At 36.3% G+C, this 26,365-nt stretch overlaps 1 protein-coding gene across 8 annotated transcripts in view; it reads right to left on the bottom strand.

The window, feature by feature from the left end:
* The window catches only part of LOC110619352 (DNA repair protein REV1), a 40,742-nt gene that overhangs the window by 5,417 nt on the left and 8,960 nt on the right, over positions 1-26,365 (bottom strand). For 5 of the 8 annotated variants that reach the window (XM_043958000.1, XM_043958001.1, XM_043958002.1 and 2 more), the window contains exons 6-21: positions 25,569-25,715; positions 23,648-23,780; positions 23,479-23,567; positions 23,298-23,348; positions 23,011-23,214; positions 22,100-22,219; positions 20,889-20,981; positions 20,709-20,768; positions 20,526-20,612; positions 20,234-20,317; positions 20,010-20,082; positions 13,623-13,691; positions 13,241-13,342; positions 12,898-13,071; positions 12,758-12,828; positions 11,314-11,912 (exon numbers count right to left, since the gene is read on the bottom strand). In XM_043958000.1, coding sequence (XP_043813935.1) covers positions 11,314-11,912; positions 12,758-12,828; positions 12,898-13,071; positions 13,241-13,342; positions 13,623-13,691; positions 20,010-20,082; positions 20,234-20,317; positions 20,526-20,612; positions 20,709-20,768; positions 20,889-20,981; positions 22,100-22,219; positions 23,011-23,214; positions 23,298-23,348; positions 23,479-23,567; positions 23,648-23,780; positions 25,569-25,715 — 2,156 coding nt within the window. Of the gene's footprint in view, positions 1-11,003; positions 11,065-11,313; positions 11,913-12,757; positions 12,829-12,897; positions 13,072-13,240; positions 13,343-13,622; positions 13,692-20,009; positions 20,083-20,233; positions 20,318-20,525; positions 20,613-20,708; positions 20,769-20,888; positions 20,982-22,099; positions 22,220-23,010; positions 23,215-23,297; positions 23,349-23,478; positions 23,568-23,647; positions 23,781-25,568; positions 25,716-26,365 lie in introns of all 8 variants that reach the window. The other 3 variants (XM_043958005.1, XM_043958006.1, XM_043958007.1) reach the window with 3 other exon arrangements.

Raw genomic sequence — 26,365 nt, 5'->3', positions numbered from 1 at the left:
AATGAAATTCGGTGATTAATTTTGATACCCATTCTGAATTAGCTGGTAGCACTAGCCTTCCTTGATAATACAATCGGTCATGTATCAAAGAGTAATGAGCATGCCGGAGAGAGTCTGTCTGTAGATCTTCGATGATCTTCCTCAGTTGCTTATCAACCTATACCTCCTTATTAATCTGTTCCCAATCAGCCCAAAAAGGTATTCATATTGCTAGAATTTGCACCTCTTCCTCTTGTCTTGATAGGGCATCAGCAGCTTTGTTGGATTTTCCAGATCGATACTCCACTACAAAACTGTATCCCATTAGCTTTGACAACCAGTATTGTTGAGCAGGAATGGTAGCTTGTTGCATTAGTATGTGCTTAAGGCTTCGCTGGTCAGTCTTAACGGTAAACTTTTGCCCCATCAAGTAAGGTCTCCAATGCTGAATAGCCATAACTAAGGCCATAAGTTCTCTGTCATATGCTGAGTGAGCTAATGACTTTCCCGATACTGCCTTGCTGAAATAAGCGATTGGTCTATTTTGTTGTGTTAAGACAGCTCCCACTCCTCTTCCTGAGGCATCACATTCCACTACGAACGAAACAGAGAAATTGGGCATACCTAAGACTGGAGAGGAAATTATGGTTTTCTTGAGTGAATCGAATGCTAGCTGTGCCTGATCGCTCCACTTGAACACTCCACTGTTTTCTTTCTTTTACAGCTCGATCAGCGCTGTGCCATTTGCCCATACCCTTTTATGATCCTTCGTTAGTATCCAGTAATTCCCAAGAATCCCCGCACCCCTTTAACAGATCATAGAGTCGGCCAACAAACAATGGCAGAAATTTTTCCGGGGTCCATTTCCACTCCTTTCTCTGAAATCATGTGCCCTAGGTATTCTACTGTATACTAGAATGTCGTCAAAAAAAATGAGTACAGACTTCCTCAATTGCGGTCGAAAAATGTCATTCATCACTGCTTGAAAAGTGGTTGGTGCATTCATCAGTCCGAATGGCATCACTAGAAATTCGTAGTGCCCAGAATAAGCGCGAAAAGCTGTCTTGTGTATATCCAGAACAGCAACCCTTATCTGATGGTAGCTAGATCTTAGATCTAATTTAGAGAAATATCTCGCCCCGTGTAGCTCATCTAGCAACTTCTGAATAACTGAAATATGATACTTGTTAGGCACAGTTGATTTATTTAGTTGGCGGTAGTCTACACAAAATCGCCAACTTCCATCATTTTTCTTCACCAACAAGACAGGACTCGAGAAAGGGCTAGTGCTAGGCTGAATGATGCCAGCTAAGAGCATTTCTTTTACCAATCTCTCTATTTCGTCCTTCTGTGTATGTCCATATCGGTACGGCTTCACTAAGACCGGCCCTGTTCCAGATTGAAGCGGAATACGATGATCTACAGTTATCCGAGGAGGAAGGCCCTGGAGTTCTTCAAAGATCTTCTTATTCTTGTCCAACAATTTTTGTAGCTCCATCTGTTGTTTTTCCGACAGGATAACTTCTTCTGCATCTGTCAATGGTAGAGTACTTAATAGCCACAAAACCACTGCATAGTCCACATCTATTGTTTTTCGGATAGCTCGTAATGACACTCGAGTTCTATTCAAAGAGGTATCACCCGATAAGCAGACTTTCTTATTGCCGTCTTGGAACTTCAAATACATTTTCTTCCAGTTAGCTCGAATGTCCCCCAAAGATTCCAACCAGACAACCCCCAAGATCAAATCGACTCCCCCCAAAGGAAACTGGTAGAAATTAGAGACAACTGTATAATCAGAAAGACTGAGATTCAATTTCTTACAGACTCCTGTGGAAGGTACCTTACACCCATCGCCCAGCTTGACATCAAATTTGGGTGTACCGGCAGTTTCCAATTTGAGTCGTTGAACCAGCTCCAATGACACAAAATTATGGCTTGCTCCGCTGTCTACCAGTACTACAACCGGAGTCCCAGCTACCCAGCCATGAAATTTCATGGTTTTTGGGTGTTGTATGCCTCCTATAGAGAACATCGGCAACTCCATCCTGGAAAAATGAGCTTCATTTATATCGACTCCCAAACCATCAATCTCCGTGATTTCCATTTGAGCGAAATTCCCTTCCTCTACCTCCTCATCTCCGGCAATTATCGCCTGCAAGGATTTGCTCGGGCACTCATGCAACAGCGAGTACAATAACTTACATTTGAAACACAATCCTTTTGAGCGCATCTCCTAGTATTCTTGATGAGAATACTGTCGTGTACCCCGTATCTTGTTCTGGCCAGGACCTCCAGGCAGTGGTTTAGGGTTTTTATCCCTTGGGTCACCGGTGTTGCGTGGTTGTATTTTTGGGTTTGGGTTCCCAGCGTTCTTTGGCCCAAACTGTGACTCACTCCTTTCTGCTTCTGAGTGTTACCGTCCCACGTCATCCCTTTCTTCTTGCTCGAAGAGTTCCTCTATCGTTCAATCTCCCGAGCGAGTTTCATAGTTTTATAGAGGTCAGTAGTTTCATGAGACCTCAATCGTAACCTAATATCCTCCCTCAGTCCATTTAAAAAAAAAACCCAAGCATTAGCGATCGGAGATGTCGGGCACCAGCGATGCGCGAGCAACAAATTCATCCACATATTCTGCCACAGTGCCCAGCTGTTTCAAAGCAACAAAATGCTCATATGGATTTTCTAAAATATCATCATTGTACCTCTCTCGCAGCTCCTCACGCAGCTGGTTCCATGTGAGTTGTGAGTTTTTTTGACGCAGCCACCGCAACCAGTGCAACGACGCACCTTCCATACTCACCAGTGCCAAAGAGACTTTGGTTTCTTCTGGGATGCTCTAAATCTCAAAAAATTGTTTTGTCCTTGCCACCCAAGCCCACTGGGTCTGTTCCGTCAAAATCTGGCATTTCCACCTTCTTAGCCACCGCTGTCACGTTTCTTAGCAGGAGCGGTCTATTTGTTTCCCTCGTCACCGAGTTCTCCATTATCGGCTGCATCGCTGGAGATGGACTCGAAGAATCCCCAGTCTCGACGGTACCTTTTCCTTGCTCTCATCCGCTCTAGCTTATTGAACCTGTGTTCTTGCTCTCATCCGCTCCTGTCCCAATGTAATGGCAGCAACTATTTCTTCCAAAGCCACTATTTCTTCCAAATCCGTCACACTCTTCTCTACCTGTTCCATTCTAGAATCCATCCTTGTTTTTGTCATAAGAGGATCCGACAGGTTGGACCAATTTGATAGAGTAAAGAGTGAGAGTTTTATCAAGGAGACACAAGAGAGAAAGAAAGACCGTTTGTATTGATCGGTTGAATAACTTCTCAAACGCAAATACAAATCAAGTTTCTCGAGAAGGAAGATGATGACTCCCTCTTAGACTGCCCTTACCATACAAAATAAATAAAACAAAAAATGGCTGTAACCATCCCCAAGAGTAAGGCACTCTCTGCAAAAGGAAGACCTTCTTCCCTCTCTAGAATAGAGAAAAAATGGACTGAGAAAAGATGCCTGATTCTCTGCCCAATTCCTCCTTAGAAACTGGAGGGGAATCTGCCCTTGTAACTAATTCCTGCCACTTGTCCTTACCCATTATTCCCAAAATCTGCAAGCTGTATGACTATCAATTGTGTGCACTCTGTTTCTTCTTCTCCTGAAATATACCTTAAAATTTCTTGTTTTTGAGCCCTCAGCCTTATCAAATGATTAGTCGACATCCTCATTGAATTCCTAAAGGTCCTCGGATTAAACACATGTAACAAGTTAGCACACACAATTTATATGTTCCAACTTGAGGGGAAGCAATAGAATGCTAGTTACATGTGTGATAATGTTGTGATGTTTGTGTGTGAATGTTGGGATTATGATTCTTTGGTCATGTGCTACTATTGATTGATTGTATTACCTAATTGATGAATTTCGCAAGTTGTATATGAACTCCAATGCTTGAGGGAATTATCAAGTAATTCAATCCAATTCTCCTCCCTCTATTTCTCTCTCTTCTCTATTTTCACCATTGGCAACAATATGTTTAAGATATATTTGGATATAATATAATTATTGTTAAAGGAAGCAAATATGTTAGTATAGGAAGTAAATATGGATAAATTTGTCAGTTATTTGATTTTAGGAATTGCATGATTATAGGCTTGATAAAAGGATTTCCTTTCATTTCTAGATAGACTTTTTACATATAAATATGTTGTAATCTCTATTGAAACAGATACAAAAAATATTACTTCTCTACATGGTATCATAGCCTTGTAGACAAAAGATTTAAATTTTTTTCCTCTAAAACATAGACTTAAGGCTCCATTTTGTCCAGTTCTTTTAGGTCACCCCTATAAGGTGACATTTGTTTCTCATCGCCCACCTAGGAAGGACGCTGGAGAGCTCTCGCCAGTGTGTGGAGGCGCGTCGCTTATTCATATGTGCTCCGATCACCATCGTCGGTGTTGCCCCGAAGTCCTCTCTTCAGTTTTGTCAGTTTGCCATTTGCGTATTTTGTGGAGGTGTTTTTGGGTTGCATTTTAGGTACTGTTCACATTCCTTATTTTTTTTCTATGCCTCTTGTTGCCTTTGATTTGGGTGAGCTATTTCCATGGCTGAAAATAAAAATACGGTAGTATACTTTTTTTTTCTATGCCTCTTGTTGCCTTTGATTTGGATGCCTTTGATTTGGATGAGCTATTTCCATGGCTGAAAATAAAAATACGGTAGTATATGTGATTCCTGTTATCACTAAAATCACGAAACACAAATTAAATGGATTTAATTTTCTGAATTGGAGTAAGACTATTCGTATTTATTTATGAAGCATCGGAATGGACGATCACCTTACCAAGGATCCTCCAATTGATGACACTAAAAAAAATTGGATGAGGGATGATACTCGATTATTTTTATAGACTATGAGAAGAGTATGCCATGTCTAGTCAAGTATGCGAAAAATAAATCAGTCTCTCTACCAACCTCTGATATCTGCTAATATCCACTGATTCATCAATCCCTGCTTATAGCTTGTAATTGCTCTCAATTAGAGTTTCTGCTGATTTGCAACCTAACATACTAGTTTCTTTCAAAAGATCCATAATGTATTTTCTATGAGAAATAAAGATTTTCTTCTTTGATCTGGCAACCTCGATTCTCAGAAAATATTGAATTTTTCCCAAATCTTTATTTTCAAACTCCTGAGCCAAAAGCTTTTTCAGCCGAGTCATCTCTTCAGTGTCATTCTTTGTCATTACTATGTCTTCAACATAGACTAACATAGACTATGAGAAAGTAATTTTACCCTTGCGATATCTGATAAATAGAGTATGATAAGCATTACTTTGTTGATAGCCAAAAAAAATCATAGCTTTGTTGAATCGATCAAACCAAACTCTGGGTGTCTGCTTCAACCCATATAAAACCTTTTTTAGCCTGCACACTTTTGCTTGTGTTTTCTCATCAGCAAATCCAGGAGGAATTTCCATATACACTTCCTTCTCCAAGTCTCCATAGAGGAATGTATTTTTCACATCAAATTGTTTTAGGTCCCAATCAAAATTGGCAGCGCAAGATAGCAAAATTTTGATTGAGTTCATTTTGGCAACAATGGGAAACGTCTCTTGGTAATCCACTCCATAGGTTTGAGTGTATCCCTTTGTAACTAGTTTGACCTTAAATCTTTCAATTTATTCATCTGCTTTGTGTTTCACAGTGAAAACCTGTTTACAGCCAACTGATTTTTTTTTAGATGGAAGAGACATCAACTCCCAAATCTCATTTTTATTCAAGACTTTCATTTCTTCAATCATTGCACCCTTCCAATTAGAATCTTTCAAAACTTCCTTCCAATCCTACGAGATAAACACAGAGGAAATAGACAAGGCAAAATCTCTATAGGATGGTGACAAAGAAACATAAGAGAGAAAATTAGAAATAAAGTGCTTTGTACAAGACCTAACTCCTTTTCTTTAAGCAATTGGTTTATCTAGATCATCAATGAGCTTAAGGCTTAGGGATGACTCACCAAATGGAGAAAAGGAAGATTCATGATACTAAGTAGGTTGCACAATGGCTTTTTTTGTTGTGTCTCTTCTTAAGTATCTCCTTAAATCTAGTTTATCCAAACGCCCAATTATTTTTTCCAGATCACCATTAGTCTCCTATAGTAGTCTCCTCTAAAGTAAAACGCTCTAGAGTTATAGGATTAGGAATCATCTCTTCTTTCTCATTGTTCTCCTCTGAATAGGTGATGGGGTAGTACTGAAGTAAGGTTCAGTCTCTTTAAACATAACATCCACACTGACAAAGTATTTCCAGATGGAGGGTGGTAACACTTATAACCCTTCTGTGTGGGAAAGTAACAAAAAAACCCACATTTAAGAACCCTCGGATCGAGCTTTCTACCTGTTTTAGTATAAACAAAACACGTGCATCCAAACACTTTTGGTGGAACAGTATGAGCATTTTTCTCTTGTAGCACCACTAAAGGGCTTTTAAAGGCTAGAGTTTTGAAAGGCATTATATTAATGAAATAAACTGCGGTTAAGACTACATTTCTCCAACAAGTTTTTGAAAGGTTCATGGTGAAAATGAGAGATCGGACTACTTCTAATAGATGCCTATTTTTTCTTCTAGCAACACCATTTTGAACACCAGTGTAAGGACAACTAGTTTGATATAGTATCCCATTAGACTCTAGATAAGTAAAAAAATGTCCATCCATGTATTCTATGCTATTATTAGTTCTCAAAACTTTATATAAGCATCAAATTGAGTACAAATCATCTTGTAAAAAAAATTGAAAGTAAGAAAATACATCACTCTTTGCCTTTATCAAATAAACCCAAGTCATACGAGTGCAACAATCAATAGAAGTAACAAACACTTGATTACCAGATAGTGAGACCATTTGAGTAGGTTCCCAAACATCAGAGTGGATGGTCACAAAAGGAATTATACTCTTATTGTTACCTGAGAGATTAGAGGTTCTTATATGCTTAGCGTACTCACAAGCATCACAGACTAAAGAATCACATTGAGCCTTGAAAAATAAATCAAAATAAAGTTTTTCCAAAACAAAGAAGAATGGGTGTCCTAACCGTCAATGCCACTGTATGATTTCCTTGTTGACATCCTGATTTCTTCCATGTAGAAAGATAATATTTGTTGTATATTATAATAGAGATTACAACCTATATATACATGAGAGACTGTATCTAAACAGGAAGGAAAATCAAGCCTATGATCATACAATCCTAAAATTAAGCAACTGACACATCTATCAATATTTACTTCCTATATTAACATATTTACTTCCTATAACCTATAACACTCCCCCTCAAGTTGAAGCATAGATGTTAATCATGTCCAACTTGTTACATATATAATCAACTCGAGTCCCATTGAGAGCTTTAGTGAAGATATCTCCTCGTTGTTCTCCAGTTCGGAATCTTCGGATATGTTCTATTGATGTTATCTCTTGTTGGACCTTCTCACGAACAAAATGACAATCAATCTCAATATGTTTTATCCTCTCATGAAATACTGGATTGGAGGCAACGTCGATAGCTACTGGATTATCATACCACAACTTAGCAAGCACTGAATTTGTGAACCCAACTTCTTCCAATAGTTGACGTACCCACAAGATTTCAGAAACGGCTTGTGCCATAGCTCGATATTCAGATTCGGGACTAGAACGGGAGACCACATTTTACTTCTTACTTTTCCATGAGACCAGGTTACTCCCACAAAAACACAATATCCAGTAATTGACCTCCTATCAACCTTCAAGCCTGCCTAATCAACATCAGAAAAACATTCAATATTTGAGTGTCCATGGTTACCATAGAATAAGCCTCGCCCCGGTGCCCCTTTAAAGTAACAAAGAATTTGTCTCAGAGCATCCCACTGGACAATAGTAGGGAAGATATAAATTGACTTACCACACTTACTGAATATACAATATTAGGACGAGTCACCATTAAATAATTTAGCTCGCCAACTAATCTTCTATACCTTTCAGGATCTGCAAATGACTCACTGTCTTCTGTGGTAAGGTTAGGGGTCATTGAGGCACTATAAGGCTTAGCACCCAATTTTTCTGTTTCTGCCAACAAATCAAGAACATATTTTCTTTAAGACAAGAAGATGCCTTTCTTAACCGCATCACTTCAATTTCCAAGTGAAACTTTGATGAAAAGAAGAAAAAGAGAGCATTAGCTTTGAGAGAAAATACTTGATTATTCCCCTCAAGCCAATTGGGGTATATATACTACTTACAAGAGTACATACTAGGTAAAAAAATAAATTAATTTCCTAATTATAGTCTAATCATATCCCAATCATATCACACAATCATATCCCTAGTTATCACTACAAATTTAGGCTATTTACAGATATAATCTCAACACTCCCCCTCAAACTGGAGCGTACATATCATATGCTCCAATCTTGTTACAAATATACTCTATTCGTAATCCTCGAAGTGATTTTGTGAAAACATCAGCTAGCTGATCATTTGAGTTGACACAGCTTGTAGAAATGCATCCGGACTCAATCTTCTGCCTAATAAAATGGCAATCCACCTTTATATGCTTCGTCCTCTCATGAAAAACTGAATTTGATGCAATATGGAGGATGGCTTGATTATCACATATCAGCTTGATTATTACCTGACATATGATCGGTAGCATTAGAATCAATAACCCATTTGGAGGATGAAGACACAAGACATGCAGTAGAGTTACCTAACTCGACAATTGCAGTGATAGAGGAGGAATTAGAGGATTTCAGAGATGTCTGGTATTGTGTAAATTGTGCATACTCATCTGCAGATATCCAAATCCCCTTATCTGAAGGGGCCTCAACTGCCATATGCGCCATTTGTCTGCGCTGATTTTTATTCTATAATTTTTTGACATGTCTTCTTAGTATGTCCAGGTTCGCGGCAGTAATAACGAATGATTCCCGAGTCAGAAGTAGAACATGTTTCTCCAAAACGCTGAGATCCTTTACCACCATTAAAACCTCCCCTTTGCCCACTTTTGTTATTCTGTCGGCCACTGTCATTGCGGCTAACAAGAGCACTAGTGGAGTGTGAAGGAATTGGAGACTCTATACGCAACACCATAGTGAATATATCATGTAACGATGATATTTAAGAGTTAGAAAGAATATGAGATTTAGCTATCTCAAACTCTGGAGGGAGACCTGCAAGAAAGCTCATAACAGCCATTTGCTTTTGTTGAGCTTGTTAAGTTTTCACATCTATACTAAAAGGCATCAATACATTAAGTTCTTCATACACTCTTTTAAAATCCATAAAATAGGATGCCAAAGTTCTATCATTTTTCTCAGCTCGGTAAAACGCCTTACACACATCATAAATACGGAAAATATTCCCTTTGCCAGAATGTAGAAATTCCAAATAGTCCATTAACTCTTTAACAAATTCACAGTGATTAATAAGACTAATCACCTCACTATAAATAGAATTTCGGATCTGCAAAAACAATTGAGCATCATCCCTCATCCAATCTCTACGAGTTTCATCAGTTGGAGGATCCTTGGTAAGATGATCATCCATTTCAATACTTCGTAAATAAATACGGAGTCTTACTCCAATCCAAAAAATTAGATCCATTTAATTTGTGTTCCGTGATTTTGGTCACCGCAGAAATCACATCAGTTACGGTGGTTTTGATTTCAGCCATAAGGACAGCTAACCCAAAGCAATAAAAATAAACACAGAATCAGAAGTAAACAGTACCCGGTGAACAGTGTCCGAATATGAACAGTACCAAAACACCTCCACCCAACACCTGAATGGTCAAACAAACCTCAGATCTGACAAGGAGACGGTGCTGCGACTCCGGCGATGGTGACAAGAGCAGCAATGGAGCAGGGACGCGCCTTCACGCGCCGGCGCATGGAGCTGCGGTAGGTTGTTGTGGCAGCGTGAGGCCCACTCGCCGGCTGAACGCCCGTCGGCTCTTCTGGGATGCTTCTCCAACGCTCTGGCGTCCTTCCTAGGGGGGCGGTGAGATCTAAATGTTACCCTATATAAGTAACCCAAATGAACAGAGCCCTAAGTCTCCAAAAAAAAAAAAATCTCTATGGATGAGGCTCTGATACCGTGTAGAAAGATAATATTTGTTGCATTTTACAATAGAGATTACAATCTATCTATACATGAGAGACTGTATCTAAACAGGAAGAAAAATCAGGTCTATAATTATACAATCCCTAAGATTAAGCAACTGACCCATCTATCAATATTATACATGAGAGACTGTATCTAAACAGGAAGAAAAATCAGGTCTATAATTATACAATCCCTAAGATTAAGCAACTGACCCATCTATCAATATTTACTGCCTATATTAATATATTTATTTCCTATAACCTATAACACATCGCAAGGTTTTTGTATGTCAACAGTTATCTATAAGGTGAATACTTCCGACTTGTTGCTTGCAAGAAGTGAAGCCTAACAAATCCCGCTCCTGGTGTTTCATATGTTGCAAGCATAACGATCTTGTTCTCATTTGTATTATGACGTGGATTGACTAACATGAAATCCTTTGGTAATTTTTAAGATAACGGGAACATCCACAGTTTATAGCTTCATTGATCAAAATAGAAAAGGTTTGGTGGTTAAAGAAGCTGAAGTTATTCAGATATGTGCCTCTATTTATTTATTTATTATTTTGGTAGTCTTAGGAAGTATTAGGATAGAAAGAATTATCACTCAACAAGATTGGAAGCGTCTATTGTTCTATGCTTATCTCCTAGGTTTCCTTCTCGTATTTTTTGAGAGAATAGGACCCCTTGTTCTCCACATTGTAATCTTTCTTTCTTTATCTTTAGCGAAAATTCTTCCATTACAACGTTGAGGAGAAGGTTATACTAGCTAGAGTAACATGAAGTCCTCGTCCACAAATATATGGCTGAATAGAGTAGATTGCATACACCATAGTAAACATGCTGCTCATACATTTGAAAATTTAAATAGGGAAGTGGAAGTGCTAACCTGAAGGCATGGAAAGACAATATTGTATACTTGCAAGCAGAATGTTGACTTCTTGGTAAACCTGAAGCAAAAATAAAGCTACATAGTATACAAGCAGAATGTTGATTTCTCGGTAAACCTGAAGCAAAAATAAAGCTTCAATCTATTTAAATGTGGAATGATTAGCCAAATTGTTTTCCAGAACAAATAAACTTCTAACATTAGCAGTACTATCATTGATAACCCAAAATATAATGCATCAAGGTGCGCATGCACATGCACTGTTTAAAAGGCAGAAAGAGAATACCTCAATAAGACATTGATATTATACCTTTTAAGAAGACGAAAACATACATAAATCTCTTCTATGTCAAATTCTATCTTTAGTGCAATATACTGCTTGAGAATTTCACACAAGTTATGAGTAGCTTCATCATCCCAACTATCATCACTTTCATCCATTTTATATAGATAATCAGAAATTGTGTGTTGCAGCATAGAAGATAAATTTCCAGTTGAACCCAATTTGTAATATGTGTCAGCCAGGGTACTTAGTATCAAGCAATTGCTAACTTTGAATTTATCAACCCACTGCGGAGGATTTCCACTCCAAAGATCACAATCCACAACTGAATTAACAGATACGGATTGATTCTCAGCAACCACCAATGGTTCCTGAGCATTTTCCATAAGAGGGACAAAGGATGATGCTGAAATTGATTCTCGTCTCCCGTGTGCAGGAAGCAATTCAAGAATATCAGCTCTCAATTCTTCTGGCAATTGTTGCAACACTGAGGTATCAACCTGGCTTAGAGATGAGGGCATTAAATCAATGTTCAGAAGGCCTGAACTTCTAATTGCCCCATTATTAGATCCAGCACCAGAAAAAGGTGGCGCAGATGGTGCTTCTTCAGATATATGTTGCTTTGCCTGGAAAAAATACAAAAGTTTATCCAGATGTAAGGTGTAAGCCAAAGGTTAATGATTGCATTATGCATAAAACTGATCACAGCCTGAATTCTCTTCCAGTTTCAAACGGGCAATTAGGACAGTTTAGAGGCAATATCATCCTTTAAGGTAGCCAACATCGCATAAGGATTAGGGGAGGGTCAAAGATAAGATCAATAAAAATTTAATACCAATTTCCTGCCATCTTATTTACCTTCTGAGCCTAACAAAAGAAGAAACGTTAAAAAGAATAATCTTGTAAGAAATTTGACAATTAGGTAAAAATATTTAAAGTTCAGTATAATAACTTATTATCTATACTGCATTCTGAAGTTCACTTTCTACTATGTATGCAACAGCACCAGTTGACACAAATCTGCCTTGATGTGCTTTTTCTGAAAGGGCAGATTTTCATCCACTAAGAAGCGATATCTTGTCACAGTTTATTGAACAAGAAATTGATGCTTCAAAAGGATCCAATCAATGGATGTGGTCTCTAAGGTAAGCCATACACCAGCCAAAAACCTTTTTATCTTTTAAGGAAAAGAAAGGGAAAAAAACATAATTGACTTGCATGAGTAACTGGGCAATTCATCCTTTTATCACAACTTAAAAATAATACAATTTCGAAAGTCACGTCTCAAAATGTGTACAAAATACAAGCCTTACAGACATTATTATCAAACACATGGCAAGAACATATAAAATTTCTAATAATTAAATAATAAACTTTTGACATAAAAAAATTGGAATGACTAAGGGCTAATTTTTCATGGATGATGAAAAGACTAAAGTAGCACACATGGAAAGGAAAGTAAAGATGTTACCATGTTTTCCACCTGTACCATGTTTGGGATAAAAGTAGATGCAAGAGGTCTCTCACCGCAACCTGTTGTTGCTAAGAAAATAAGGCCATCATGTGACTGGAATATTAGTACTGCATCAGATATATGACAAGAAAAGTTACCTTTTACTTCGTGATAAGGGATGCATGGAGAGTTACGGCTGTTTTCACTTTTGCCTTTACTTTGAGCAATGAATTCTACTAACTTTCCCCCATAAATTTGATTTAGTTCTGAAAAGAGTTCTGGGGGAAGACACTCAATAACTTCCATATCAAGATCATAAAGAGGAGGTGGCACTGAAACATGAATGGAAGAAGTTTCATGATCATACAAATTATTGATCTTGTAAAAGTAGGAATCATAGAGAAAGGAACGAGATCATATAAAAAACCATTTTAACTTACAAAGTGAGTTGTTCCTGATCCTATATATACATAAGAATCATTGTATAAGTATCCAAATTACCTATATTACTCGTCTCGTTAGATATGTTACTGATACTATCCTGTCCTCCTGTTGTTGCCGAGGCAGAGGTGAGCCATGATCTTAAAGATTTTCTTTCCAATCCTTGAAACCAAGAAAATTAACAAGACAATGTGAATATCATAACCAGCAGAGGGGATAACAACTAACGACTGTAGCTTAGAGAACAAATTCCCCTCAGATTTAATCAGACAAAAGACAAATAGACATCTCTTTTATTTTCGTTTCTCTTTTTTTTTTTTGGTTGTTAGAGGGGGGGAGGGGGGGAAGAGGAGGGAGGGACTACTCTAACATTTTGCAAATGGCAATAGAACGTTTCAAACACTGCTCGCATATGCTATTTACAAAGCTATACAGCATATACCTTGCTTCGAAATGTCTACATTTTCAAGCTTAGAAACTTGCAAGCCTACACCACGAATGTCCTTGACATCTATGTGAAATAACCAAAACGTCAGCAATAGTTCAACCATCTCAAACTAGGAAATTAACCATGGAGTGCATTCTTATTTCACAGATTACAACTCAAAGCACCGCAAAAAATAAAATAAAATAAAAAAGTACTTTTGAACCGAAAGGAAGAAGGATCATGTTTTTATAAGCAACCAATGAAGGTAGGATAATCATTCTAATTACGCAATAAGCCCAAAATTATCAAGATCAGTTTCAATGTACAGTCTTTCCTAAGTAAGGAGCAAAGTTGTATGCTTCAAAGACGTGATTTATGTCATCATCAAAACCAAGTTAAAAAATGCTAAAACTTAGTATCTTATAATAGAACAGTTATCAGCTCCTAGAAAATTTGTACTTGAGCACTTTTTCTGTACTTGAGCATTTTATCAAAAGATGCAAATTCCCACAGATAGCAAAGCAGAGAGGAGACTTCCACTCACAGCTAAAAGCTTGACTCCTCTTACCTTTCATCACTAAAGATTATAAGAGTAAAGACTTCTATATCCCCAACAACAATATATATATATATATATATATATATGTTGAGATTCTTTCTGTAAATAAGCTAGATTTGTAGTGATAATTAGGAATATGATTATGTAATATGATTGGAATATGATTAGGCTATAATTAGAGAATTAATTTATTTTCTTACCTAGCATGTACTCTTGTAAATAGTATATATACCCCAATTGCCTTGAAGGAAATAATCAAGTATTTTCTCTCAAGACTTCTTGCTTTCTTCTTCTCCTTTTCATAATCGGTTTCATGGTATCAGAGCTAAGAAACTTGGTTCACCTGTGAGTGGCAGATCTATCACCTTGCTTAGGAGACTTTCTGAAAATCAGTAATGTCAGATTTACTGTTCACAAGCACAGATCCTCCGTTTTTGGCAGATTTAGGTCCCTATTCAGTCCCTTGTTGTTCTAGAATCTCTCTCCATATGTCTGAGAACCAGAACACCCTCAATACAGATTCAGTCTCCTAAACCTTTCTTTTCATTTCTACGATGAAGTTGCAAGGAAATAATAATTATGTGTCTTGGGCCGCATCCGTAAAATTATGATTTTTAGGACAGGGGTATGATGATCATTTAACAAAAAATGCCACTAATATCACAGCCACTGATAGAACCAACTGAGTTAAGATTGATGCTCAACTAAGTAGTCTTCTATGGCATTTGTTAGATCCAAAATTGCTAGCTTTGTTTCAGTCTTATAAAACTTGTTGTAAGGTTTGGACTAAGGTCAAAATATTGTATACTAATGACATACAACGCATCTATAAGGTTGTGTCAGATATGGTTCACTTACAACAGAATCATCAAGATATAACTAATTGCTTGGGTCAAGTAGAAACTCTGAAAGATGAATTTAATTTTCTTATGCCTTTTACTGATGATGTTGATGTGCAAGAAGAACAATGTGATAAATTCTTTATGGTTTTGGCATTAATGGGATTGCAATCTGACCTTTGCTCTGTGAAAGATCAAATTTTAATTGGTCCAGTTATTCCAACTTTAGAAGATGTATCAGCTAGGCTCTTACGTATTTCCCTTAGTAAGAGTGACGCTACAGATATGGAATCCTCAATTTTGGTTGCGTAGCAAGGGAATCAAGGACAAGGAGAAAATCGCAAAGGTAAAGGGAATAAATTCCATTGCTCCTATTGTGATAAGAAAGGTCACACACGGGATGCATGTTGGGCATTGCATGGCCGACCACCACGGCCTAATCAACCTGATAATACTAGCAAGTCAGCAGCTCATCTTGCCCAATCTAATGAAGAAGGCCTGCTTCCACAACCTACCAATAAATCTCAGGAACTAAATTCAATCACTTTTAACTGGAGAAGACTAAAGAATACTTGCGGTTCCAAACAGCTAAGCAACATCCTCCATCTTCCAGCATTGCTCACACCGATAATTCCTTTACTTATCTAACTAAGTCTTCACCTGTTGGTCCATAGATCCTCGACTCTGGTGCTTCTAATCACAATCTTTTCTCTACTCTTGTTTCACCTTCTACACCATCTAAAGTCACCTTAGCTAATAGTTCACAAACTCAAGTTAAAGGAATAAGAAAAGTACAACTTCCTTCTATTTCCTTAACTAATGGCTTGTTCACTCCTAAACGTCCACATAATTTAATCTCCATTAGCAAATTGATCAAAAATCTTAACTGTTCAATAACCTTTACTGCTGATTCTGTTGTGGTGCAGGACCGGAGTACTGGGAGAATGATTGGAACAGGATCTAAGTCATAAGGATTGTACCACCTCTCCAGTTGCTTTTGTTTCTACTACTTCCGCTGAGCTTATTCATAACGTTTGGGACATCCTAGTCTTCTCAAATTGCAGAAATCATCCTTAGTCTTTCTTTTTTGTCTTCTTTAGCATGTGAGTCGTGTCAACTTGGGAAACAAACTCGGACTTCATTTCCCAAGTGAGTCAATAAAAGGGCCACCTTGATGTTTGACATTATTCATTCAGACATTTGGGGTCCAAGTCGTGTCAGTACAACTTTGAAATTTTAGTATTTTGTTACTTTTATTAATGATTATTCTCGTTGCACTTGGTTTTTCTTAATGAAGAATCACTCTAAGTTATTCTCCATTTTTCAAAAATTTTGTGCTGAAATACATAATCAATTTGATATTCGCATTAAGGTTTTGTGTAGTGATAATGCACAAGAATATATTTCCTCTTTTTCTCATTTCTTGTCTACTCAGGATATTACTCATCAGACTTCTTGTGCTCATACTCCTCAACAAAATGGTATTGCCAAGCGAAAAAATGGGCATTTGATTGAAATCACCCGCACCTTTCTCATGCATCATAATGTTTTGGGGTGAGACGGTTCTTACTGACTGCTACTTGATCAATCATATGCCTTTCTCTGTTTGGCAGCATCAGAGTCCTCATTCGGTTCTCTTTCCTAACCAAACCTCCAACCAATTGTCTGTATGAGTTTTTGAATGTATATGTTTTGTTCATGATCACACCCTTGGTAAAGACAAACTCCAGCCCAAATCAGTTAAATGTGTCTTTCTCAGCTATTCTCAGCTTCAAAAAGGTTACAAATGCTATGATCCCACTACTAAAAAATATTTTGTCTCTGCAGATGTCACCTTTTTTGAAACCTCCCCTTATTTTTCTTCTAGTCCAACGCACAAAACCTTTGTTCCTAGAGCTTTGCCTATACCTGCAACTCTTATTTCTTCAAGTCTACACACATCGGCCTCACCCATCTGCTACTAATAATGATACTTCTCTCCCTGATTACTTCTAATGACTCACCTCCAGTTTCATCATCACCTACTTCGGTCATGCCTTCAGTAGCAACAGCTACTCCTCCTCTTGCTCTCCGAAAAGGTATTCGCTCTTCTCGAAATCCTCATCTCATTTATAATTTTGTGAGTTACCATTGTTTGTCTCCTTCCTATTATACTTTTGTTTCCACCATGTCTGCTGTTTCTATACCCAAGACAGTTAGAGAAGCATTGGATCATTCTGGTTGGTGTAATGCAATGGTCGAGGAGATGACTGCTCTTCATAATAATGGAACTTGAGAATTGATCTCTTTACCACCTGGCAAATTTATTGTTGGTTGTCGATGGGTTTACACAATTAAGGAGGGACCTAATGGCAAAATTGATCGCCTTAAAACTCGCCCTATAGCTAAAGGTTACATACAGATCTTTGGGCTTGATTATAGTGATACTTTCTCTCCAATATCCAAAATGGCTTCTGTTCGCCTCCTTATCTCACTGGCTGCAATTAATCACTAGACCCTTCATAATCTGGATATTAAAAATGTCTTTCTTCATGGTGAGCTCGCCGAAGAAGTCTATATGGAGCAACCTTCAAGGTTTGTTGCACTAGGGGAGTCAGGCTTAGTATGTCCTCTTCGACGCTCCTTGTATGGTCTAAAACAGTCTCCAAAAGCATGGTTTGGACGATTTAGCACTGTAGTTCAACAGTTTGGAATGTCTCGAAATAATTCTGATCATTCCGTATTTTTTCGTCATAATAGCAATAGATGCATCTACTTGGTGGTCTATGTTAATGATATTGTCATTACAGGAAATGATCATGATGAAATCTCTCAGCTTAAGCAATATTTGTTCAGTCATTTCCAAACTAAAGACCTAAGAAAATTGAAGTACTTCTTGGAGATTGAAGTGGCACAGTCTAAAACAGGTATTGCAATTTCTCAATGAACATATGCGTTGAACATATTGAAAGAAAAAGGCATGTTAGACTGTAGACATGTAGACACTCCCATGGATCCAAATGTCAAACTAGTTCCTGAATAGAGGGAACCACTTAAAGATCCTGCTAGATACAGAACATTAGTTGGCAAGTTCAATTATCTCACTATCACTCGATCAGATATTTCCTTCGCTGAGAGTGTGGTTAGTCAATTTTTTCAAACTCCATACAGTAGACTACACTGGGATACTGTCATTCGCATTCTTAGATATATCAAAGGAGCTCAAGACAGGGACTACTCTATGAGGACAGGGGTCACTCGCAAATTGTTGGCTATTCTGATGCAGATTGAGCATGTTCCCCTTCAGATAGACGATCTACTTCAGGATATTATATTATATTGGAGGGAATCTTATATCCTGAAAAAATAAAAAACATAGTGTGGTTGCAAGATCAAGTGCAGAAGTAGAATATCGAGCTATGGCTTTAGCAACATGCGAACTCATTTGGTTGAAGCAACTCCTTCAGGAATTGAGTTATAGCGATACTGGCCAAAATGAAGTTGATATGTAATAATCAAGTTGCCCTCCATATTGCATCAAATCCAGTTTTTCATGAGAGGACGAAGCATATAGAGGTGGATTGTCATTTTATTAGGCAAAAGATTGAGTCGGGATGCATTTCTACTAGTTTTGTCAACTCAAATGATCAACTAGCTGATATTTTCAGAAAATCTCTTCGAAATTCACAAATCGAATACATTTGTAACAAGTTCAGAGCATATGACATGTACGCTTCAGCTTGAGGGAGAGTGTTGAGATTCTTTCTGTAAATAGCCTAGATTTGTAATGATAATTAGGAATATGATTATGTAATATGATTGGGATATGATTAGGCTATAATTAGGGAATTAATTTATTTTTTTACCTAGTATGTACTTTTATATGTAGTATATATACTCCAATTGGTTTGAGGGGAATAATCAAATATTTTCTCTCAAACCTTCTGCTTTCTTCTTCTTATTTTCATCATCGGTTTCAATATATATATGCAAAAAAAGAAAAGCGGACAACAACTACCAGCTACTAGAACTTCTGTACTAGACATTTTTCATGAACTAGCTTTCATCAAGCACTGCAAATTCCACAGATAGCATGGCAAAGAGGAGACTTCCACAGCTAAGTATAACTCTGAACTTTTATTGTTAAAGCTTTTAGAGTCAAAAAAACATCAATATACTCAATATCCAAGAATCTTTCCGCTGAAAATTATAAATAAAATAAAATAGAAAAGGTAAGGAATATGACGCCAAAGAGAGAGGAAAAAAAAGATTAGGAAACTTCATCTCTCCTTTGCTCACTAGATATTTTCTGATTTCTGGGCAAGCTTTGGCCTCTGGTTTCATCTAAGGAGAAAGGAGGAAAACATTACATTAAACTGCCTCTTCAGTCGTCAAAACTACTGGTACTCAAGAACCCTAAAAATTAGAGCTCAGAAAAAGGGAAATCAGGACTTGAGTAGGATAAGAAGTAATTACAGCTAGAAACGAGAGAAACAAATCACATGAAAGAGAGAATACAGGAGGAAAGAGAAAGCCTAGACGCAGATCAAGAAAAGAGGTAAGTTCAATATTATTCTGCTTTAACTACCTGTTCAGTTACAATTCCTCTATTTATACTACGATTTACAGCAACTATGGATTTTTCCCTTCAAAATCATGGACTTTCTAGCTTCTGTTGCAATAACTACTTAACTGCAATTCAGATCTGCCCCTAATTCTCGGTCAAAACCCAGATTATTCCTTAGCCAACACTTATTCAATTCACAGCTTCCTACTCTTTCTGCTTCATCATTCCTTTTCTTTCAAATCCTAGTCCCTCTATACATGATAACTACATTTGAGCCTAACCAAATAAACCAATAAGACTTCCATTTGAGGTTCATTGTTCTTTTCTAAGCCCAAAGCATTATGTTTCATGTTCAGAGGGAAAAAAAAAAAAAAACAAAAACAGAACCTATATTGAGAATTGTCATTTCCATTAAGAACAAAATACACAAAATATTTCAACTGACGAAACTGACTTACCTAAGTGGAAAGACCCAAAAAGTTGTTTTGTTATCCTCTGAAGCACGTCAACATCATCAGTAGAAACAGGAACCTATTATGTCCTCAACATTGTAATAATGAGACCCTAAGCAAACAGGCATATCTAGATGGTATATGTGCATACACATATTTTTACATGTTTTTAGTATGTGCGTGCACATGTTACCCCACATGACAAACAAAAAGTTTTGGTTCATAACTACCGTAATTGAGCGGCTCAGATTCTCACAATCCCCACAACCCATATACTTTATAGGCTCCAAAGCATCTTTTCTCCTCTTTTTTATCTACAATAAATGTATATGAGACCAGAACACTTCAATTAGTTCATGCCATAAGAAATAAGAATCGATAAAGGCACAATAGCCTCTTGGAAAGAAAAATCAAGGAGACCAACCAAAAAGAGACCTAGAGACGTACCCAACTTCAATAATAAAATGTCATAATTTTTCCCCTTATCAGAAAAAGGTGGGCCAGAGAGTGGTGAGGAAATACCTTAAGGGTAAAGGTCCGACCTTGCACACCACATCCCCGCAAGCGTAATGAAACCTCCTCGCAAAGTTTTAATAGGAAATTCTGACTCTGGAGTAATCAATTCATTTCCCAAGTCATTCAGTCATAAAATAGAAAATAAAATAAAAATGAAAATGAACTTCCATAGTGCACAAGGATACCAACATCTTGCAAATCCTTGAACCTCACACCCCAATTTACTTCAGCACCAACAGACTTATTTTCCTGCAGATGATCAACTATCACAAGTGCTCAAATATGGTGAATAGAAAGCACAAGTAATAAATACTGATCTAAACAAGAGCACCAAACTTAAAACAAACAACTAGAAAGCGAGTGTCAAACCTGAATCACTCCAACCAGCCGATTATCTATTCCTCTACTATAATTCCAGAGCATTTCTCCAGTTTTCTTGCCAAAATCCTTTTGAAGAGAATCCTAAAAATTCCATGAAAACATGGCATCATATACTTGAACACCTTCTTACGCAAATTTACAATAAAGAAAAATCATTTACTATATAGGAAGTTCAATTGGCAAAGCGATTGGTAGCTTCTACAAGAATGGGCAAATGGTAAAGCAAGGTACTGCAGATAGATAATTGATAATCTCTTGCTAGTTCAAGACAACTCCGAAGGAACAAAATTATTACTATAACCAATTACTAGAAATATGCAGCTGAAGACTGAGGCCAAGTTAGACACAGCAGGACCACATCATGCCGACATGAATAAGACTTTTTCTTTTATAGGAAAAGGAAGTGAGAAAGAAAGTATAAGGTCAAAGCACAATCTTTACTGCCACAACATACTCTCCATTTTAAACAGAGTAATCTCTGAAGATTCTGGAGAACACTAAACTTAGTACTCCTCAAAAAATGCTAAAAAGGCTATTCCTAACTGCCCAAGCTAGCACATGATGTAGAAACAAGCAAGAATAAGTGTCACCATGCTTGTAATATAGAATACCTGAATCATGAGCAATCATACATCTGCATAGTCAACTCCAGTAGCTCAAATTTGTCATAATTTTCTACAACTTTCCAACAATACTATAAAGCTTCTCTTAGATTATCTGACATAAACAAATAGCTCATCAATCTAATCACCTCCTTGACTAGTGATTATTAGGACAATCATTTTACTAAGGCTAGGAAGAAAAGAAAAAAAATATCCTTTTTTGTCTAATGGTAGTACTTAGAGCATTTATGTCCATCCTAATAATTTTAGACGCTGAACATCAACCATTTACTGATTCAATATATTTGCTTCCATTCCTTTGTGAATGATAAATACAGGCGAAGGAAAAGCATCAATGTAAAATTTTTTTAAAGGAAAGGAAAGGTGAGGTAGGGGAAAATTACACTAAACATGGATCAAGACCAGCTTCAAGCTTGTCATAAAACTAGGAAAATTCTAAAAGAAATAGAAGTTAAGAACAGATAGACAACAAGAGAAATAACAGCAGAGCAAACTTTCTAAATCCAATGAAATTAACAAATTACCCAAACTCTTTTGGACCATGACAAAGAAAATAATGTTTCTGCTAATTCTAACCTTAGAAATTAGGCGCAGTTGCCCACAAGTTGAAATATTTTTCTTTTTCAACTTCTCCTCTAAAACATACCCTATTCCTGGAAGTGCCTTAATTGGAAGTTCCTGTAAATATTCATCCACCTAAAATAAACAAAAATACTGTAATTAATGAAATGGCAACCATACAGAATATACATACCTTGATGGAATACCACTTTTGTCTAACAAAATTAAATAATCAAACCACATAAGCATAAAAAATTCATATATTCACCCAGTAGTCCGAAAATGTTAAAACTTGCATGCAAGCTGAGAAAATGAATAAGATCAACATCCTAGGTATGCAAATTCAAAAGACATCAGTAGATTTAGAAGAGGGAAGTATTTTAAGTCATCTTCCAATTAGCTATCGCAAACAAAAATTAACAATAAATAAAATACATGTCATCTACCATATAAAATCAATAATTGCCAGGTCACTAAGAAGCAAAGGACATTGAATCCCAAAAAAATTATTAGTCCATGTATACAATTGTCCAAATTTCAAAATCAAGAACAAATTTTCAATGATAGATTCGATATACGAAAGTGTGATAGAATGGGACTGAAATAGACCATTCAGACACTGCCATTGTTATCTTTTTTTTTTTTCCAAACACTTAGCAGGATAAATTTTCTTTAAAAATTTGAGAACAAAGTAGTTCTGATTCACAGAACTCAAAATCTCAACAATATCATGCTAAAAATCAGAGGTAAATTAATTTTCCATTAAAAGATGACCAAAACATTCAGAAGCAAATTCAAAATCATTGTAATGTAACTGTAAGAACTATCCAACATGTAAGAGCCTATAAGTTCAATAGTCAACTAATACGTAAAACCCATGATAAGAAGTGAAAATTTAAGTTAATGCAGCAATCCACAAGCATTACCCTTTCAGGTGGGACATAACATTGACCATCAGGTTTAGCAGTTCTAGTAGCTAGGCGAGCCATAAGCATATTCCCAGCTATTCCAGCACTTGCTTTGCATCCTGTAGTCTCAAAAATTTCTTTCCTTATTGTTGAAGCTAAAACCTCAGGATCTTTTTCTCCCAAATCTGTGATATCCACAAATGCTTCATCGCAGCTTACTGCCTGGGATTAAATCAGCAGAAACATCAATAAGAATGCAACTGAAATAATTGTATGAATTCTAAGAATTTGCTTCAAGAGCAGACCTGGACTTTGTTGCAATGTTTGTGTAAGACATTATAAAACTGATCAGCTACCTGTAAATTAGGCAACATATTATATGGTCCCAACAAAAATGCAAAGGAGTAGGAATTTTTTTTTGATAAATTTTCTTCTCAATCAATTTGCAAGTCAACTAATAGTTGAATGCTTAGATGTATAAACTACCTCTTCATAAGCTTGAAAGTTGTATGGAAAAATGATAAGGTGTGGACAAATAGCCTTGGCATCTCTAACAAAAATTCCAGCCTTAACTCCTGAATACATCATTTTACAAAATAAACACACTCTAACAAGATAAAATGCTGAAAGAGAAATAAGTCAAGACAAAACAAACCATATTCTCGGGCGGGGTAGTTTGCAGAGGAAATTTCAGCTGTTCCTTTTGGGTTGTCTGAATGACATACAGCAACAGGCTTATCATGCAACTCAGGATCGTTCCTGATGACTACCGAGACAAAAAAGCAGTCCTGTCCATGAAATTAGTGTCCTTTGACTGCTTAATGGGAAAAATTGGGGAAGATACTCATGCAATATATCCAGAAAATACATCTAATCTCATAGATTGAAAATCAAACATAGAAAGCAACTTCTCTAGCCAGACTATTCATTTTGATGTGCATTACTGTTTAATTCTTTTTACCTAATGTCCTAGAAAAATCATTTAAATCCTTATTACATTTATTTATATAACATAAAAAATTACATTTACATTGTTTATTATACATAAAACATATTAACATACTCCCGTTTTATTTTTCATCATAATTAATATCTTCATTTTCATGTAAACCTTTATTCTAAATATTTCTCCTATTATAAAATATTACTTTTTCTAATAAAATTTTCAAAATATCTACTATAAGAGAATTTGTTTACTGAAATGTAATTACAATTATTTTAAAATTCACTTATAGGATTTCTTAATTTTGCATAAAATTCACTTATAGGATTTCTTAATTTTGCATATCATTTAATTTGCTTTTATGTGTGTGTATCTATGTGTGTGCGCAAACTCCTGTTCAATCCCAAAGTCACTCCAGTTGAACCTTTGGCCTATAACTCTCAGCCTTCACCTCACCAGTTCAAAGGTCTGGCCAAGTCTGAAAAACTTGAATATTTCATTTCAGTCATTCCTCTACCACTTAAACAATTAAGTGCGTTTATGTTTCAAAATGCATCTTATTGTGTGGTATACAATACATGACTAATGCGTTGTCAACATTTAGAAATATCGCCTCTCAAATTGTCCCAAAGTTTTTTATAGAACAACCTTTGCAGAAAAAAAATGGGAATATTTTTAAGAAATATAAAAATAGCATGCCTAAAGCTCCTGCTCATAGTTACAAAATAACAGCTTAAGATTATCATGTTTCATAGTTTTCATTATTCATTTTTTGGGACTAGTTACAAAACAACCTTGAGGTTTTGCAGAAATAACACTTGAGCTCTTGGTATTTCAAGAACATGCAGTTTAGTCCTATAATAACTATTGTCAATTGAAACTTGGAAGTTAGAGAGACAAGAGTACTTTGTAATATTCAAACTCAAGGAATAAAGTGTAAGCAAGCTTAAAAATATGCAGTTTAATTCTTACAATACCATCAATAAAAAACTTAAGCATTTGAGAGGCCGAAGCATTTGTAGGAATGAAACTCAAGGACTAAGGTTTAATGAAATTTAGAAATAAGAGACTAATATACAGTAAAATTCTAGAACCTGAGGATTAAAGTATGGTAAAAGTTTCATACCATTTTATTAGTAACTCAAGGAAGTGTGTACTCTGCTGTCAACAAGCTACAAGTGTGCATATTTTAAACAATAAGGACTCAGATATTTTTCATACTCATACTTTTCATGCTAAATGTTAGGATAAGTAATTGTGTTGTCTTTTTCTTTCCTTCATTTCTTTTTCTTAATTTTTATAATTTTGAAAGTTGTTTCTCAAAATTGGAAATTGACTGCACATTTTTCTCTCCTTTACCTTGCTAGACTAATAATTTCAACTAAAGATATTTTGTACTGGGTTCAATAATCCTCAAAAGGTTTGTTTCTCCAATTTCATTATTATGAAAAGAAATTCGCTATTTCTTTAATCTTTCCTCTTTTTGTGCTCTTTTCTTCTTTTATTTCTTTTAACAGTTGCTGTAAAAGTTGGTTGTTAAGTTTAGACATCTGATTCCAAATTACGTAGAACATGGATATCAAACTACCTTACATTAAAGTAATCAAGTTATGATTATGTTCAATGATAATACCATGTCAACATGGATGATAGTAGTCTTCTGGGAATTATCAGAAGCATTAGCAGTAGAAACGCTTCTACAACTAAACTCATTAGGTAAGTGGCAAAAACGCTTGCGGTACCGATTTCTCCAGGTTCCTATAAAGTGCAATCTTGAGCTCTGCACAAACCAATGGTTAGTCGGCATAACACCAAACAGGGTAGTTTTATTGATAATATATGGTAATGTAATACTTGCATAATGCCTCACTATTAACCAATAATCAAGTGACAAGACAACCCATCAAGAAAATTCACAATTTAATAACATTAACTTCTTAGGAAATACTAGTAAATTCTTAGCACGCATGTAATTGAATTTGAATTTAGCACATTAGTTTATGGAACAAGATACATACGTCCATAAATTGTTACTTTAAGTGAACATATGGTACAAATAATCACTCCTGCATAGAACCTAGATTGTGAAGAAGACAATTACACTGAAATAGGTATAAGCATTTAAAATTTGGCTTTAAACTGGATACAACTCTAGAAGGCTTGATTCTGGGCAATATTCTCTTTCCAAGATCTTAGAGTTTGAAAGCATTGCATTTAACATAGTCAATATCAGAAAATGACAACCACCTATACAGCTTATCAGTTTTAAATAAGTAATAAAATAGGCCATATGCTATAAACTGAAATCTAAGAAATTAACAGTCGTTCATCATCTTCAAAGACTTCATAAGTCACCTGAAAACTACGAGTATAAAAAATAAAATGGAAACCATTATAACTTGTTAAATTTGGGTCAGGCCTAACTCACCC

This window comes from Manihot esculenta, chromosome 7, assembly GCF_001659605.2.
Source record: "Manihot esculenta cultivar AM560-2 chromosome 7, M.esculenta_v8, whole genome shotgun sequence".
Taxonomy (NCBI): Eukaryota; Viridiplantae; Streptophyta; class Magnoliopsida; order Malpighiales; family Euphorbiaceae; genus Manihot; species Manihot esculenta.
Note: the sequence above shows the minus strand (reverse complement) of the source record. Positions and strands in the feature narration are given on the sequence as shown.